Below are 17,004 nucleotides of genomic sequence, written 5' to 3'. Positions count from 1 at the left end.
CATTGTCGTCACCTGAGCCCCACTGGCCAGACCTGACCTCCGTGAAACCCCCTGCCCCCTCCCTTTGCTCTCCCTGGCTCCTGCCCGGCCTGGCACATGGCCTCCTGCAGGCTTGTTTTCCTCCCTTTGGGACTGTTTACCACAGTGTGTGATTTTTGGAACCTTGTTTCTAAGCCAAACAGTGGGAGGGAGATGCTTGACTTGCGTCAGCGCCTTACTGAGGGGCCAGCCTCGGGCCTGGCTGTCATCACCGCACCCTGGGGAGGCCGGCTGGCTGGCAGGACTGGCATGCAGGGCCAACAGGGGCAATATCACCTTTGTTCCACCCCAACACCCCCACCCCCTGGGCCACAGGGGAAAAGCTGAGATTTTTATACTGGATTCTTTTTTTTTTTTTGTACCAGGAATCAAACTCGAGGCCTTGCGCTTGCCAGACAGGTGCTGTGCCACTGAGCTGTATCCCTGGCCCCGCACTGGATTCTTAAAGGGGTTGGGCGCTCTGTGATACTTGGGTTCTAAGATGTTCTTCTTTTTTTTTTTTGGTCTTTTTGAGACAGGGTCTCACTATGCAGTTCAGGCTGGCCTCAAGCTCACTTTGTAACCCAGGCTGGTCTCAAACTCGCCTTGATCCTCCTGCCTCAGCCTCCCAAGTGCTGGGATTACAGGCGTGCGCCACCACGCCCGGCTAAAATGTTCTTTTAAACAGTATTGCTTACCTCTTCACTTGTATTCTCTCCTGTCAATCACCCATGAGCCTTTCGAGGTGGGTATGTTGTTCTTTCCATTTTACAGATGGAGGAGCCGATTGAGGCCCACAGAGGCAAAGCTGATTTCTGAAGGTCACACAAAGTGGCAGAGACAGGATTTGAACCCATATGTTCTGGCTCCTGGGTGCATGAGCTTCCCTCTGTGCTATGCTGTCTTTATAACCATGTAGGGCTATTTGGGTTTCAATGAATTAAAATGAAATGGTTAGAAATGCCATGGTTGTGGCAACATGTCCAGGGTTCAGTACCCACGTGTAGCCAGTAGCCGCCATACTGGACAAAGTAGACGTAGAATATTTTCCTCATCGCTGAAAGTTCCTTCGGACTGCATTGCTCCCTAAACGCTTTCCACTCAGATTAGATTCAACGGTTGCAGCTCAGATTCTGCACTTCACTTCTGAGGGTCTACAATGCTGAGTCACACGGTCTCGAATTCTGTGATTCTGAGGACCCCCCAGCCCCACCCCGTTCTGACATTTAGCCACTTTTCAGTGTCCAGGGAAAGCCCAAAGGAGGCCCTTTGTGCTGTGAGGACCTGGCTGTACTTTTCCACCCCGAGTCCTTCCAAAGGGTGAGAAGTGACCTCGGCCTCGGGTCCCGCTGGCAGCCAAGGACGGGTTTTCAGCCGCCTCCAAGCAAATAGAGGCCAAAGGAAAGCACTGGGTGTACGGAAGGGAGGCGGTTGGGGGTGCAGGCGTCTGTCTGCAGTGACCACTGAGCCAAAGGAAACACCCCCACCCGGGCATTTCCCTCCAGCACCTGGGACCAGTTCAGGCCAGCTGGGCTCCATTCAGGTGACCGCCTGGGAGGGCGGCGCAGATGCCAAGGGAAACCGGCACGCTGAGGTGGAGAACAGGCCGGAGATGGAGGGCGGCCACCCGGGTCCTCGCCCCAGCGCCGCCGTTCTCACACGGGGGTGCTGGCTGTCAGTCAGCGCGTTCCTTCCTCTCTAGGCTCCGCCTTCTCGTCTGTGCCGCCGGACCTCAGCAGGGCGCTGAATTTTGAAACCACTCTGGGAAGGACAAATGTATGCACTGCCATACAATGCGAGGCGCCAAGGAGGGAGTCTTCATTTGACGCTGGTGTACACGGAGGGGGCTGAGAGGGTCCCTGGACACGCGGGGTCTAGGTGTGGCGGCAGAAGACCACAGCAGGCCAGTCCAAGTGCTGGCTTTTGACCCTGGGCCCTGACTCGTCGGTGTACCCGGCGGCTGTGCAGGGCGGTCCCAGCCTCTTCAGCCAGTGGTGTTTGTAGAACATCAGAGAGGTATCTCTGGCTGCGCAGGAGTATAGGAGCACAGCCGGGGCTGTCCAGGGCGGCCCAGCGCCTTCCTTCCCGCTCCCCCAGCGTCTGAGGGGAAGGGCTCTGAATCCGTGAGGTCGCTCTGCGCACTGGTGGAAGCTAAACTATGGAAAGCAGCTCCTCCCCGAGGACACTGCGTTCTGTTCCCGAGTCTCTGGCTGCCTCTGTCCCTCTCCCACCCACACTTCTCAGCATGGTCCCTGCTTGGCTCATGACAGCCCTGTGAGGGGGAGGCTGGGGGAGTGCTGGGTGCCTCATGGCTGAGGCCAAGGGCCTCGCCTCAGCCTCACACTCATAGGAAGGTGGGACTCGGACCCCTGTAATCCTGCCCGCCTCCCCATGCTGGTACGAGGGTCCGAGGGGACGGTATGCACTTGAGAGTCTTTAGAAACTGCCAAACACTGCAATTTAGAACCAGAGGTGGGGTGGCGGAGAGTGCTGCACAGCAGGAGGACAGGACAGCCAGAGCGGCCGGCTAAGCCTTTCCTGGCCATGGAGCGCAGTGGCGTCCCCTGCTCAGCTGAGGGACGCGGACTCGGGAATGTTGGTCTGTCTGGCTCCATAGCCGGAAGCTCATTCCAGTTCCAGTTCTACCTAGGCTCTTCCTCCACTGACACGACGTCTCTGTCACTGTATCCTAGACTGGGGGACTTTCCGCCGCTACCTGCCAGTTTCTCTTAGATGGTTCACCTTCAAACAGCCTCGGACAAGCCCTTCATTGATGGATCCTCTTGGGTTCCGCTGGTTCAAAGCCATATGCAGGTGTTGTTTTGCGTGTGTCTTCTAAACGGGGAAGCAGGAGGGAGATTTTTCCACCTGAGCCTGGAGACAAGAGGACCACTGTGTGAGGAGGAGAACATCCCAGAGACTGCCTGGGCTCCTCTGGGACTTGAGGCCATCGTGAAGCAAGGCCAGGCTCCCACCTCAGTTCCTTTAAATTCCTGTTGGTTTTAGTTCATTCATGCCCCATGGAGTAGGGGCTGAGGTCTTGTGTTTCTGCTAACCCAGTTAAGCACCATTATTGCAGCCTGCTCCTGCGGCCCAAATCCAAAGGGGGGGACACCAGAAGAAAGGACATGTGCCAACATCAGCATGTCCCTGTGACATTTTTGGTTTTGGGTGCTAGGAATTGAAGCTAGGGTCCTGAGCATGCTAAGCACGTGGTCTGCTACTGTGCCACACCCCAGCCTTGCCTACAATATTGTGAGAGCATTTTAAGGACCCAGTCAGCCACCCCTAATGTCACCAAGTCTGACCTCTCAATTGACAGACGTGGGAACCAGTGTATATATAGTTCTTATTCGCCTAAGCAGTAATGAGGTAAACAAGAGCCCCTGGCATTGAATCCCAGCCCAGTGCTGTATTCCTTGATGCCAGGGTCCCTTCTCTGCTGTGCTTGACCACTTGAGAAGTCTTGGAAGGAACAAGGGATGATGAGCCTGGTGCGGAAGTTTGGGGGATAGAAGAGACAAGCCGTGGTGCCTGCTGTCCTTGATAAAAAGCAGGGCAGAGGAGCAGGCTTGTTCAGGTGGCTGAAGAAAGGGCGACAGGACAGACCAGGAGTTTGAGAAGCGTGTTTGGATCCATCTAAGGAAGAACTTTCTAAAGCCACTTGGATGCAAGCAGAAGTCCAGTTAACATAGGAAGTCAGATGCGCCCACCACAGGCCCTCCAGTAGCGACAGCATTTTAGTATTGAGTCAGCAGAGGAGATTCTCTCCCAAGATCCCTTACGGTCATGAGTACTAGAGTCTAGAGTTTGATATCTAAGGTCTTAGCAGTGACCAGGACAGGTGGGGGAGCTTTCTAGATTTCAGCGAATCACAGACGATTTACTTCTGCCTGTGCAGAGGGGGTGAGCAGAAAGGGAGGGGAGGAAGAGAAGGAGGAATGTTAGGGAGTAAGGAAAAGTCATCTCTGAACCTGAGGGATTGAAGGGCCCTTAATTAAGAATTGCCCAATTTGATTAATTAGCCCATTGCTTTCGTTGAATCATTTTTTAAAAACCTAAATATATGTATTTAGAGAGAAGACTTAAGCCAGGACTGGTGGCACATTGTCTTACTTAGGGAGGCTGGGGCAGGAGGATTGCAAGTTTGAGCCCAATCTGGGCAATTTAGCGACTTTTTTTTTCTTGTACCGGGAATTGAACTCACGACCTCATGCTTACTAGGCAGGCATTGTGCCACTGAGCTGTAGCCCCAGCCCCAATTTACCGACTTCATGAAACCCTGCCTCAAAATTTCAAAAGGGGTCAGGGGCTGCGGGGGTAGTTCAGTGAGAATCTTAGGTTCAGTCCCCACTAAAAAAAAAAAAAAAAAATTCCAAAAAATGACAACAAAAAAGGACTTTTATATTGTTGCCATAAATGGAAAACTCTGTGTACCTTGTCATAAATAGAAGGAAACTGTGAAAAATAAACACAAGGAAAACAAAAGGTCTTCATTCAGTTGCAGCTGGACAAGGTTTCCTGCAGCCGCGCTGAGCCAGACGGCTGCACTCTCCGTTAGGAAGGAGGACAGATGAGTGTCTGAGGTTTAAACTCGTCCTAGCACTGGACGGAGACTTTCTCCTTATATGGTCAGGGCTGAATGAATACTGAATAGGAACGACCTCCTGCCCTCTTTCCCCGTGGTTGAATAAGTGCCATCGAAAATCACCTTGTAAGGCCAGGCGTGGTGGCGCAGGCCTATAATCCCAGCACTTGGGAGGCTGAGGCAGGAGGATCATTGTGAGTTTGAGACCAGCCTGGGCTACAAAGTGAGCTCAAGGCCAGCCTGAACTACATAGTGAGATCCTGTCCAAAAAGACAAAAAAAAAAAAAAAAAAAAAAAAAAGAAGAAGAAGAAGAAAATCACCTTGTAAGGCTCAGGGGCTCAGCGGGAACTGTACAAGGAAGCCTCCCTCACCGTCTCAATCTCCTCCCCGCAGGATTCCCAGCACCATGAGGGCCTGGATCTTCTTCCTTCTCTGCCTGGCTGGGAGGGCCTTGGCGGTCCCCGTAAGTACCTGAGGGTCCGTCTTCTTGGTCTTATCTTCTTGTTAGCTCCAGGGCTTCTGAACCTGCTGGCTCTGAGTCCTGAGAGGCACAGGGACTTCCCCGTCTCAAATTAGTTATCATTTTAAAAACAATTAATCAGTTTTCTTAAGCCAATAAAAAGCACGAGAAAGTGCAGTAAGGTCCACTGGGTAGAAGTTCCAGAGAAAATGTAAAGATGAACTTGGTAGCAGTCGGACCTTCCAGCGGGGGACTAGGCAGTGGCCTCTTTGTGTCAGGAGGAAATCAAGCAGCCGGGGATGGGGGTGCTGGTGGGAAAGGCCTTAGCAGAGAAGCGAGTCCCACAGAGAGGAGGTTTAGACTCAGAATCAGTGACATGGTTTCATTTGCAAGCAACAGACCCCACCCTGACTACTTGGGCGGCAGAGCAGAGATGGAGGCGTAGGTTTTGACGGCAAAGGCCTTGGGGAAAACTGGAGAAAGGCCGCTCCAGCTCAGAGACGCTGTCATCTAAGTGAATCAGCTCCAGCAGTTTTCATATTTGAGGGAATTTGGAAGAAGATTTAAAAAAAATTAAGGACAGCTAGACTGGCTGAGCGCAGATCCTTGGCTGGGGAGGATGGGACAGATACCCCAACTGGCAGACAGACTAAGGAGAGTCACTCCCAGCGGGCAGCTTCCAGCGGGACAGGAGGGGCTAGCTAAGGCCAGTCTGGAGCCGTCCCCAGGTGCAGAAGAGGGTTTCTCTCAACCTGGGATTCCCTCCTCCTCTCTCCACTAGGAGGTGGATGGCAGACTCAGGCTGTCTTCCTCAGACTGGCAGATTTTGTTTTTGTTTTTGATTTTCTTCTGGTACCAGGAATCGAACTCAGGACCTTGCGCTTGCCAGGCAGGTGCTTTGCTGCTGAGCTAAATCTCCAGCCCCAGACTGGCAGATTTTGACCAAAGATTTGGCAAGGTTGGCATTACTTCTAGAGGCAGCCCCAGCCAACCAGGGACCTCAAAGTTCTATGCTATCTCACCTCTTCTTACTCTAAGCTGAAACGGCAGGAAGGAATTGCCTAAGAGTGATGATAATCATATCACACAGTAGGGAGGATTCGACATCGGTGAAAATTCACACCGTCTGCCCCCTCTGGCTGTCAGGTTCCCTATCTGTACCACCAGGTCAGTTGATCTGAAGCAGCAGTTTTCAGACTTTGTAGGCGTTCAAAGCAGCAGGAATGCTTTGCAAGCTAACCCTCAGATAGACCGCAGGTGCAGGCATCGATTATGACATCAAAGACCTCAGAGAGAACTAGAAAAGCGTAGCTCCAGGGGTCTCTCCGTTGAAATGGCAGAAAGGAATTGCCTGATAGTAATGATAATAATATCACAGGAGGGAGGCAACAGCTGGTGGACAGTCTCTAAGACGCTGCTCTCTGAATGGATCTGTGTAACGGTTTTCACACCTTGAGAGTGCACGCCTATGTAAAATACAGAATACATATCAACTATATAAAAGGGGAGCCGCTCCGGGTTCCGGGGCTTCTCCTTGGCCAGTCTCGCAGCGCGGGGTCCCAGCTCAGGGCCATTTCAGAGGAGAAGCTGGCCTGGCCCTGAGCTCTCTGCGCCCCGCTCTCTCTTGCCAGCAGCAGCAGGAAGCCCTGCCCGATGAAACAGAGGTGGTGGAGGAAACCGTGGCCGAGGTGGCAGAGGTACGTGGTGTGGGCAGTGGAGCCCCAGCCCCAGCCGCTCTCTGCCCGTCCCTCCCCTGGGCAGTCCAGACTGGTCTCCAGGGTCTCCGTGCTCGGGGGGTGTGTGCCACTCAGCACCGTGTCCGTCCTGGGTGCCCCGCATCGCAACACACTGCTGAATGTGTGTCAGGCCTCCCACAGGAGCCTGCAGTTTTCAAACACATTGGCTTTCATTTCTTCTTTCAAGATCACCCCAGTCTGTCCTTGTATAAAACAGATGAAAGGGGAGCTGCTCAGGTTGCTCAGCAGGGGTAGAGGGCTTCGAATCTTATTTTATTTTTTATCTTTGCAGTACTAGGGATTGAGCCCAGGCAGGGCCTTTGCACTGAGCTGCCCTTTTCAAATGTGTTCTTATTTTGAAATAGGGTCTTGCTAAGTTGCCTGGACTGGGCTCCAACCTGCAGTTCTCCTGCCTCAACTCCTCAGCGTGCTGTAATTACAGGCGCGTACTGTGCCTGGCTTTGGCGTCCCTTCTTGCTGTAACCTTTGGTGGCCTCCAAGGCATCTCCACAGAGTTCTAGGACACTATGAAACACATAATATAAGATTAGTGCTAATTTTTTTTTTTTGTCTTTTTGAGACGGGGTCTCACTATGCAGTTCAGGCTGGCCTTGAACTCACTGTCTGGACTCGCAGCAGACTTCTTGCCTCAGCCTCTGAGTGCTGGGATTACAGGCTTGTGCCACCATAAATTAATTTATGGCCTAATTGTTTTCTTTTCTTTTTTTTTTTTACTGGCCATTGAACTCACAACCTTGTACTTGTCAGGCAGGCGCTGTTCCACTGACCTACATCCCAGGCCCTAGTACTAAATTAACTTAATAGATTGATAAAGTAATCCTAACTATAAATTCTCGACGTTGGCTTTTGCGCTATGACCCTGCCCTCAGCTACATTTCCGTGTTGTCCCTCACTGTTCCTTGGGAGTTCCTGAACTTTCAGGAAAACCCCCTCTACTTGGGTCTCCTCTGTGGGTCTGGGAAGGGGTGGAGAGCATTCGACTCATTCTTTTTCTTCTATTTCAGGTGCCCGTGGGGGCCAACCCTGTCCAGGTAGAAGTTGGAGAATTTGAAGATGGTGCTGAGGAAACCGTAGAAGATGTGGCAGCTGAAAGTAGGTCCCTCCCCTGTGACCTGGCGCCTCCAGTCCGCTCCTGGCTGCTGGACGTGGGGCCTGACAGAGGCCTATGTGAGGCTCCTGCCTGAGGAAGTGCAGGGTGGGGTCCTCAGCAGCTGTGGGGAGAGACTGCTTTGGCTGGGGGTTGGGAACGCTCTCTAGCATGCAGTGCCCCGGAATCTGGAAAGATCTATTTATAGCCAGTGCATCCATGCTAGGAAGGCCTGGGAAGGAAGTTCTCCAGCTGGCCATGTCCTTCTCCCCCCGCGGTTCTTTGCCCTGATTCCACAGTTGGGTTTCACATTCCCACTGGGGCCACTGGTCACGTCTGGTCAGTGAGCTTTCCCATGGCCTCCGTCACAGTGTCCCGTAGAAGCATTTCTGAGGATAGAGGTCAGGAGCTTTCACACTCACTGGCTTATCTGATCAGTGCTCAGCCAAGGAAACAAGGCTGTGGGGAAATCAAACCTGACATAATTCATAATGCTACCCGCGGAGCTGGTGCCAGAGGTGGGGATGACCCAGGGGCTCAGGCTTGAACAGCTGGCCTGAGGCATCCGTACCCGAGGATTTGAGATCACGGACTTTGCAAGTGAGCCAACCAAGCTCTGAACCCAGGCTCCTCCGGGACAGCATGCGCAGCTCCTTTGTGCGCCAGTCTCCCCGGTTCTAGCGGGAGACAGTGAGAGGGAGATGCTCGCCTCGGGCCTCGCGGGAGGGTTAGGAGACAAAGCCCTCGAGGGCTTGGCCCAGTGCCTGCAGAGCGGGTGGCCAGTAAAGGACAGTTCAAATGCCCAGAGTTAGGCCTCAGGAGGAAATGGCTAGATCAAGCCCTGGTCCTGAGGGGTCTGGACCCCTCGTGGGTGGGGGCGGAGGGGAGGTCTCATGCGTGTCTGGACTGAACTTGGCACAAGGGTTTTTTGTTGGAGGACAGTCAAATTCCTCTCCTGCTCCATGCCCACTTCATCCGGTGTTTACCAGGCACGGCTGGAACCTATTGTCCAGTGTGGGCCCCCGGCTCCTCTGCCCTTTCCCTTAGGGACACTTAAGTCTGTTTTGTTGGACTTGGGGCTCCTTGCAGCCATGACAACAGCCAACTTTCTTTTTTGTGTGTTTTTTTTTTTTTTCTGGTACCGGGAATCGAACTCATGACCTTATGCTTGCCAACCAGGTGCTGTGCTGCTGAGCTAAATCCTCAGCCCTGACAGCCAACTTTCTAAGCCCTCAGGTCCTGAGTTCTGTTCCCGGTACCAAAAGCAAAGCAACGAAATCCTCTAAGCCATTCTAGAAAGTCTGTCTGGAATCCAGAACACCTCCCTAAATGACCCAGCTGAGAGCGGGAGCTCAGTCACTGGGGCAGCCATCTGGATTGTATCTGATGTTTCTGGGTCGCAGATTGAGCATCTCGCTCTGCAAAAGTGCCTGGCCCTGACCTTGGATTAAACTCTCATCTCTACGCTGAGCCCACTGCTCCCCTAAATGCTGAGTGCTAGGCTGGGTGGGGGAGCAGGGAGGATGCCCACACCCCAGAGTGGGGCAACAGCCAAGGACCATCTCCACAGAGCTGTGTGGACCAGCTCGGGTGGATGTGCTAGCACGGGCGTCCCAACCCTGGGCTCTGTGTCCCAACAGACCCCTGCCAGAACCACCACTGCAAACACGGCAAGGTGTGCGAGCTGGATGAGAACAACAGCCCCATGTGCGTGTGCCAGGACCCCACCACCTGCCCTGCCCCCGTCGGCGAGTTCGAGAAGGTAAGGGCGAAGGCGGGGGTGGCGAACCTATGCCGTGCGTCTGCGGCACGCACGCAGAGCCCTCTGTTGGCACTTGAGCCAAGTGTATGCGTTGTTTTTTTGTAAACCTCCGCATTCAGGTTTAATTGCAGTGCTGGCGCTCTGCGATAAATCAGTGGGTTTGGGGTTGCAGTTTGGACACTCAGTCTCTGAAAGCTTCGCCATCACGGGCTGAGGGACGGGGTCCTTAGGAATACAGTGTGTCCGCCCAGAAGACTGTGGGTTTGGTGGCTCTAGAGGGCACCTCCGGGCTCAGATGCCCCCTTGCCAGATCCAGGCACAGCAGAAAGGTGGAGCTGAGTCGGGTGAGGCTCTGCCCGACTCTGCGTGTCTCCAGCAACCAATGAAAATGTAATTGGCACCGTCAGGCTCCAGGCTCTGCACTGGACTCGGACTCCTGGGTCCCTGGAATCCCAAGGTGTACGCCACACTCTGCATGTTCTCATCGGAGACCCTGTTCTCTGTAGCTTAGCAGGGTATCGCGCCCAACAAGGTGGCTTCTGGGGTCAGATTAAAGGTTCCCTTCAAATCTCCTCTCCATCACTTGTGAGCGGTTGCTGAGTCTTTTCAAGCCTTAGTTTTCTCATGTCTAAGGAGGGGATAAAAATTGTCCTTAGCTGCTAAGGCTGTTGTAGGGATTTGTCAAATATTGCCTGCTACCTAATAAGTACCAATAAGTGCTACTTGGGGTTTTTTTTGGCAGGGTGGGGGTACCGGGAATTGAACTCAGGACCTTGCCTTTGTCAGGCATGTGCTTGTGCTGCTGAGCTATATCCCCAGCCCTATTTTGGCTTTTTGAGACAGGGTCTCAGTACACAGTTCAGGCTGGCCTTGAGCTCACTTTGTAGCCCAGGCTGGTCTCGAACTTGCAATGATCCTCCTGTCTCAGCCTCCCGAGTGCTGGGATTACAGGTGTGCATCACCATGCCTGGCTGCATCATTTACTGTGAAGTCTTCCTTCCCCCTAACTCCCGTCTCTGTATCCCATGGTCACCAATGCTCAGCAGTTTTCCCTCCGCAGTGATACGTGAGCATCACTAAAAAAATATGTGCTGAGACGCCCAGGACTCAGCTTGCAGCTGCGCTCAGAGCTAAGTTCTGTAACCATGGATGTCAGCCAGATCATAAGGGAGAAAGACGCAGGCAGAGACTGAGAAACCTGCTTGCTCGCTCCTTCCCTGGAGAGGGAGGTCACACAGAGCTCACTTTTACCTCAGCTGTAAACATGCAGCCACCTGTGAGTGACGCCTCTGCCCCGAAAAGCCCACAGGAGACTGAGCACCCGGAGTTTTCCCTGGGGACTGGTGACGTGGGCACCCTGGGCCCCGTGGGTTCCAAGATCCCAGCCTCTCAGAAGGAAAGCAGGTGGTCATGTGGCCGTGCCTACAGCCTGGGCGCCCGAGACACCCTGCCCAGCCAGGAGAGCTCTGTCGCAGCGCAGGGCCCAGCCCTCCAGCTCCCAGACACCAGCGAGGGCCAGCCCGGCCAGCGGGCTTCCCACGGACAGCAGCCCCAGGCCGGCTGCCCTCCCTTCTTTGTTCTCCTTGCCTTTTCCCTGTCCCCACCTTTAACTCACCCTTCAAACGCCCCCACTTCTCCTTCCTCCGCTCGGTTGTACCTCTGTTCTGAGAGCGTCAGTGGCTGTCAGAGTGAGTTCTTGTCTCCGCCACACCACAGACTGACTGTGTGACTGCGGGGACATCGCAGCCCTTGCTCAGCCCTCGGTGTCCCCGTCTCTGAGTGGCCAGGGATGCGGGTACCAGCAGAAGGCCCTGGGACTGAGGGAGGGGCGCCCTGTGCTCGGCCCACAGGTGTGCAGCAATGACAACAAGACCTTCGACTCTTCCTGCCACTTCTTTGCCACCAAGTGCACCCTGGAGGGCACCAAGAAGGGCCACAAACTCCACCTGGACTACATCGGGCCTTGCAAATGTGAGTCTGGCCTCTGGCCTCTCCAGCCCCTCGGCACAGGGGCAGGGCTCCAAACTGGCGCTGATGCTGGCTCTGTCATCCGCGGCTGTGTGATCTTGGGCCAAGCTCTTCCCCTCTCTGAGCCTCAGGGTTCCCTTTTATAAAATGGGGTGATTGTCTGTGAGTAGGTTCTTCTCATCTCTGAGCCGAGGACACAGGAAAGGATGAAGCAACCGTGAAAGCACGAGGTCGAGGAGGATTTCTGGAACTTCCCGCTAGCGTCGCTTTTCTAATGATGAAGAAGTTCTTTTTTTAATCTCAAAGTTCCCAGACTGTTCCTGCTTCAACACTGTAAATACTGTCCTACCTCGGTCTGCCAACTACTTTAACATATTTCAATTTGAACACTTTATTTTTATTTACTTATTTTTGGTACTGGGAATCGAAATCATGACCTTGAGCTTGCCAGGCAGGCGCTGTGCCGCTGAGCTATATTCCCGGCCTCTTGAATGCTTTAAAATAGGAGTGTGCGGTCTGCTTCTTTTGGGCTGTTTTGCACTGTTGCCGTCTCCTTGGCCCTTTTACTCCATCACTTCCTGTCCGCCTCCATAAGACATATGACAGCCACACTCGCCCAGGAACCTAGGGGCCGCTGTTGGGAGAAAGGACCCCAGGGCGTGGCGTGGCTCGGTGTCAGTGATCCCAGCTGCGGGCTCCGCTGGCCCAGGTACCTTGTCAGCATCCTCCCTGTCATTTACGACCCTTGAGACCCCACCTGCCCGTCTAAGACGACACCCACGTCGTATCTCGGGGAGATTTGGACAGCAAGGGGCACAGAGGAGAGCCACTCACCTGCCTCGGGCGCGCAGGCTACAGACGCGGGGGAGGGGGAGGAAACAAGGCTGGGTTCAGCCTTACCCTCCTCATTAGGGGGCGCAGTGTCCCTTCCCAGCACTGACCTCCACTAAGCACAATATGAGAGCGGACTTGGATGAGCCTTCCAGGTGTGACATTCTGGGATTCTAAATTCCAAGGGCCGGGTCGCAGTCCTCATCTCCAAGGACGTCCTGGCGGTTAACAATTCGTGATTCCTCTGTTTCCGGCTGGGCCTGAGGATGGGTGTTACTCTCCTGGCACTGGACCTCACCAAGGTCTCTGCAAGGACCACAACCACAGCTGTCACCCGGAAGGTGCAGGGCCGCTGGGGTGAACCATGTCCCCAGCACACTGGGCCTTGGAGGCAGCAGCCCTGGCCTCGCGCCTCCCCGCCTCCGCAGCACTCTTCTCCTGGTCCCTTTGCTCGTTGTCCTGGGCAGACTGTCTCAGAGTGCGCATGGGCGGCACTCTGCCAAGGGCACCGATGGGTGTGGCCAGGGGCAGGGACAGCCGGGGCCTGGGCTGATCACCGTTGTGTTCTGGACCCTAGACATCCCCCCCTGCCTGGACTCCGAGCTGACCGAATTCCCCCTGCGCATGCGGGACTGGCTGAAGAACGTCCTGGTGACCCTGTATGAAAGGGACGAGGACAACAACCTGCTGACCGAAAAGCAGAAGCTGAAAGTAAGAGGGTCCTTTCCAGGCAGGTGCAGGGCTGAGTGAGACCCAACCCCTCCCCACCTAGCTGGGCCCCCCCAGAAGCTAGCGCCCACCGTGCTCTTCCTCCGGAGCTCGTTCGTCCTGGCTGCCGGGACACGCTGCTCCTCACGTGCTCAGAGGCTCCAGGGTGCCGTAAATCTCACACCCTGCCCACTTCTACCGTGAGGAGACCTGCTCACATTGTGCAGCCCAGCGACAGACACAGGGGCACAACCAGCCCTCTTCCTTTCTGCTTCTGAGTCTGCGGATCTCGCACTGTAACGGGCGTACCAAACATCCCCCAGTGCTGACAAAACGCAGGTTCCTCGGCCTCGCTTTAGTCCTAGTGAAGCAGGGGCTCTGAAGCCAGGCCCGGGAAGCTGCGTTTCACACACTGCCCAGGCGATTTCCACGTGGGTAGCTCCGGCGGGCACCCTGGGCCTCCGCTCTGGGGAATAAATCATGGGTTCCTGGCCATGCCGCTCCCCCACTGTAAGCTTTGCCTGAGCTTTCCAGAGGTGGGAGGGGCCCGGCCAGCCAGGCCAGTCTCCCCTGAGCCCTCGGGCACCGGCGCCTCTGCCCCCCAGGTGAAGAAGATCCACGAGAACGAGAAGCGCTTGGAGGCCGGAGACCACACCGTGGAGCTGCTGGCCCGGGACTTCGAGAAGAATTACAACATGTACATCTTCCCTGTGCACTGGCAGTTCGGCCAGCTGGACCAGCACCCCATTGATGGGTAAGACCCCAGGCCCCCGGGCTGGGCCTGGGGCAGACAGTCAGTGGTCGGGGCTGGGAGGCTCCCGGATGCAGCCAGAAAGCCTCCTGGCAGCGGCTGCGCCCACGCTGAGCGCAGAGTGTGCCTGGGGCAGAAGGAGCAGGCGTCCCGGGGAAGGAAGCAGGCAGGGAGGAGGAGCACGGAGACCCTCTCGGCCAAAGGCGGAAGTCAGCGGAGCTGAAACTACCGCCTGAGGTCTGCAAGCACTGGGGCTTTTACACATTAGCTTTTACACATTACACATCAGCAAGGCCCAGACTCCAGGGGCTGCTGGGGCTTGGGTGGGGCAGCCTGCACTCTCAGGTCCTTCAGCAGAAAGTGTGTGCGCAGCGTGGCGTCCGGGCATCTAAGCCCCACCCTGAGGCTCCGTCCCAAGGAGCCAGCTAGCCCCGGTGTTCCTAAGGAGTTCGGAGTTGGTCCTGCCTGCGTTGCAAGGCCCTGGCTGAGGGCTCTTGCGCTGGTCTGATGATCAGGAGTGCTGGACAACGGCCTTGAGGGGTGGGCAGGCAGCGGGGTGGGGAACACACGCGTAGCGCTCTCGATGAGGTGCCCCGCAGCATTCTAGCCAGGGACCTTAACTGTACCGAGCTCACACGGTGCGTTCTGCTGGTGCTACCGTCCGGCCTGCTCTTGAGCCCCTGCTCAGCTCCACATGAAGCCGAGTGGGCTGCTGGGCTCCTCTGGGCCTGGGAAGCTCTCGGCCTCTCTTCTCCCAGGCCATGGCTGTGGCCGGGATCCAAGTGAGCCACTCACTCTGGCTGACAAGGGGGGTCACGGGGGAACATCTGGAACTCAGGCCGAGCAACTGGACCCCACAGGGCCACAGGGGCGTGCAGGGAGCTTCCAGAGGGGGCTGTGGGGACTTGCATCTGGAAATGTGCCCCAACCTCCTGCTTCCCTTGTCTCGGAGCTGGAGGTGGCCTTGCTTGTGTCCCTGCACCTTCCCGGGTCTCAGTTTCCCCACTAGTACAGTGGCGGGAGTGTTCCTTCCAGTTCAAACGTTGTGCAGCTCCTCCCACGAGCTGGGTGGGGTTGGGAGGTCTGGAATTTAGAAGGAAAGCTGGAGTCACAGTGTTCCCTAGAGTCCCTTGGGGGAAAAGTGTCACACATCTGCGCCAGAGAGGGGAAGTCCCAGGATCCAAGATCTGGACACCTTTCCTTCCACGCCATGAGGCGGACTCACTGGCCGTCTGCTCGTGTGTGTGTGTGTGTGTGTGTGTGTGTGTGTGTGTGTGTGTGTGTGTGTGTCTGCGTCCGCATGTATGCTCACTGCCGCCTGCCTCTTCCCCGCAGGTATCTGTCCCACACCGAGCTGGCTCCCCTGCGTGCCCCCCTCATCCCCATGGAGCACTGCACCACCCGCTTTTTTGAGACCTGTGACCTGGACAATGACAAGTACATCGCCCTGGAGGAGTGGGCCGGTTGCTTCGGCATCAAGGAGCGTGAGTGTCTGAGGGCAGCAGCCATGGGCGGTGGGCACTGTCCTGCTGTCTGTGTGCCTGTCCCCTTGTGGGCCCTGTCTGTCTCCAGTCTGCTCTCCCTGTCTGGTTGGGCCTTCTTCTCTTGGGCATCTTCTGGATACTTTCCTGTCCCTCTGAAGGACTCTTTCCTTTTCCGGCCTTAAGCAGTAGCCCTGGCCCTGGCCAGCACCGTGCGGGGAACCGGCAGGCCCAGGGAGAGGAAGCAGGAAGTGTGACTGGGCCGCACATCTTAGAGACGGGGCAAGCAGAGTCAGGGAGGCCACCTGGCTGGTCACTGGCGTCCTGCTCCTGCGGGCGGGAGGGACCCTGGTGACGCCTCGGGAAGCACGTTGGCGTGGACACAGCGCCCCATTTTCAATTCTGTCTCTTCTTGCTTTGCAGAGGATATTGACAAGGATCTTGTGATCTAAATCCTCCTCCCGTGCAACCGGATTCTCTCTCTTTGACCTGCCCCTTCCTGTTCCCCCCAAAGTTTAAAATGTTTGGATGGTTTGTTGTTCCGCCTGGGGATAAGGTGCTAACATAGATTTATATGAATACATTAACGGTGCTAAACATGGAAAGCGTAGCCCAAGTCATGACACTCTTACTCGTAACTCGACCCCGGAGGCCTTTGGCTCGCGCATTAACGGTCCTGTCACTTTTCTCTTGCCGTTCGTCACTCTGCCCGGCGTCTGCCTGGCTGTGGTGACGATTCACCCACTCTTGTCTGCCTCACACACTGCATCTTCAGACTTTTTCTGCTACTCTGCTTGAGGCTGGTATTCACCGAATCAGACTTCGAGTTCATTTTAGTTCACAGGGTTTGGGGTCTTCCCCGGGTGGCTGCAGGGGGACAAAGGGAAGTAACAGACACATGTTGGAAAGAGTGTTTTGGGGACTGGAGGACCAGTGGTGGGAGAGATCCCCGTGGAACCCGCCAGGCAGACCCGGAGAGAGCAAGACTGTTTGCCCGGTCTTGGCCGCCGAGAGAGAGAGATGCTGGGGCTTGTTCTGAAGACGCACAGACCCTCACGTATGCCCAGCTCCTGGCCATTTCCTCCCGCGCTCTTCTGAGCAATTTCTTTGCACATCAGGGTGTTTGTTCAAACTTTTGGGAGCCGTGGCCCATGGTCTCTGCGGGGTAGATGAACATGTCCTACAGGGTTTCCTCCTTTCTGACTTCTTTCAGAGATTTCAGCCTTCTTCTCAGGGGCTCCATGGGCCGGGAGGATGTTTCAGGCACAAAAGCCAAAATCCAGAGTGAGACGTAGGAAGTTGTAACAAAGAGAAAGTAGAGTTGGTGAACTGGTTGTATTTTTTTTTTTTTTCATATCTGGAAGGCTGTCATACGTGTTCTAGCATATTCCACCTTTTCTTCCCCTCCTTTCATCTCCTATTAATAAGAGAAACTTCAAAGTAATTGGGATGGTCAGATCTCACAGGCTGAGAACTTGTTCACCTCCAAGCATTCATGAAAAAGCTGCTTCTTATTAATCATGCAAGCTCTCTCCATGATGTGAAGAGTTTGACAAATCTTTCAAAATAAAAAGTAATGACTTAGAAACTGC

General features: G+C 55.0%; 1 protein-coding gene across 3 annotated transcripts in view; it reads left to right on the top strand.

Annotated features, from left to right (window-relative positions):
- Sparc (secreted protein, acidic, cysteine-rich (osteonectin)) overlaps positions 1–17,004 on the top strand; it is a 22,338-nt gene extending 5,334 nt beyond the window's left edge. Inside the window, exons 2-10 of one of the 3 annotated variants that reach the window (XM_005376165.2) lie at positions 5,001–5,070; positions 6,699–6,764; positions 7,829–7,916; positions 9,552–9,673; positions 11,524–11,644; positions 13,050–13,183; positions 13,786–13,934; positions 15,267–15,415; positions 15,836–17,004. In XM_005376165.2, coding sequence (XP_005376222.1) covers positions 5,014–5,070; positions 6,699–6,764; positions 7,829–7,916; positions 9,552–9,673; positions 11,524–11,644; positions 13,050–13,183; positions 13,786–13,934; positions 15,267–15,415; positions 15,836–15,864 — 915 coding nt within the window. In that variant the 5' untranslated portion in view covers positions 5,001–5,013 and the 3' untranslated portion in view covers positions 15,865–17,004. The remainder of the gene's footprint in view (positions 1–5,000; positions 5,071–6,698; positions 6,765–7,828; positions 7,917–9,551; positions 9,674–11,523; positions 11,645–13,049; positions 13,184–13,785; positions 13,935–15,266; positions 15,416–15,835) is intronic. The other 2 variants (XM_005376167.2, XM_005376166.2) reach the window with 2 other exon arrangements.

Source organism: Chinchilla lanigera, unplaced genomic scaffold, assembly GCF_000276665.1.
Source record: "Chinchilla lanigera isolate Chin_1 unplaced genomic scaffold, ChiLan1.0 scaffold00007, whole genome shotgun sequence".
NCBI lineage: Eukaryota > Metazoa > Chordata > Mammalia > Rodentia > Chinchillidae > Chinchilla > Chinchilla lanigera.
This window is presented reverse-complemented; position numbering and strand designations above follow the sequence as displayed.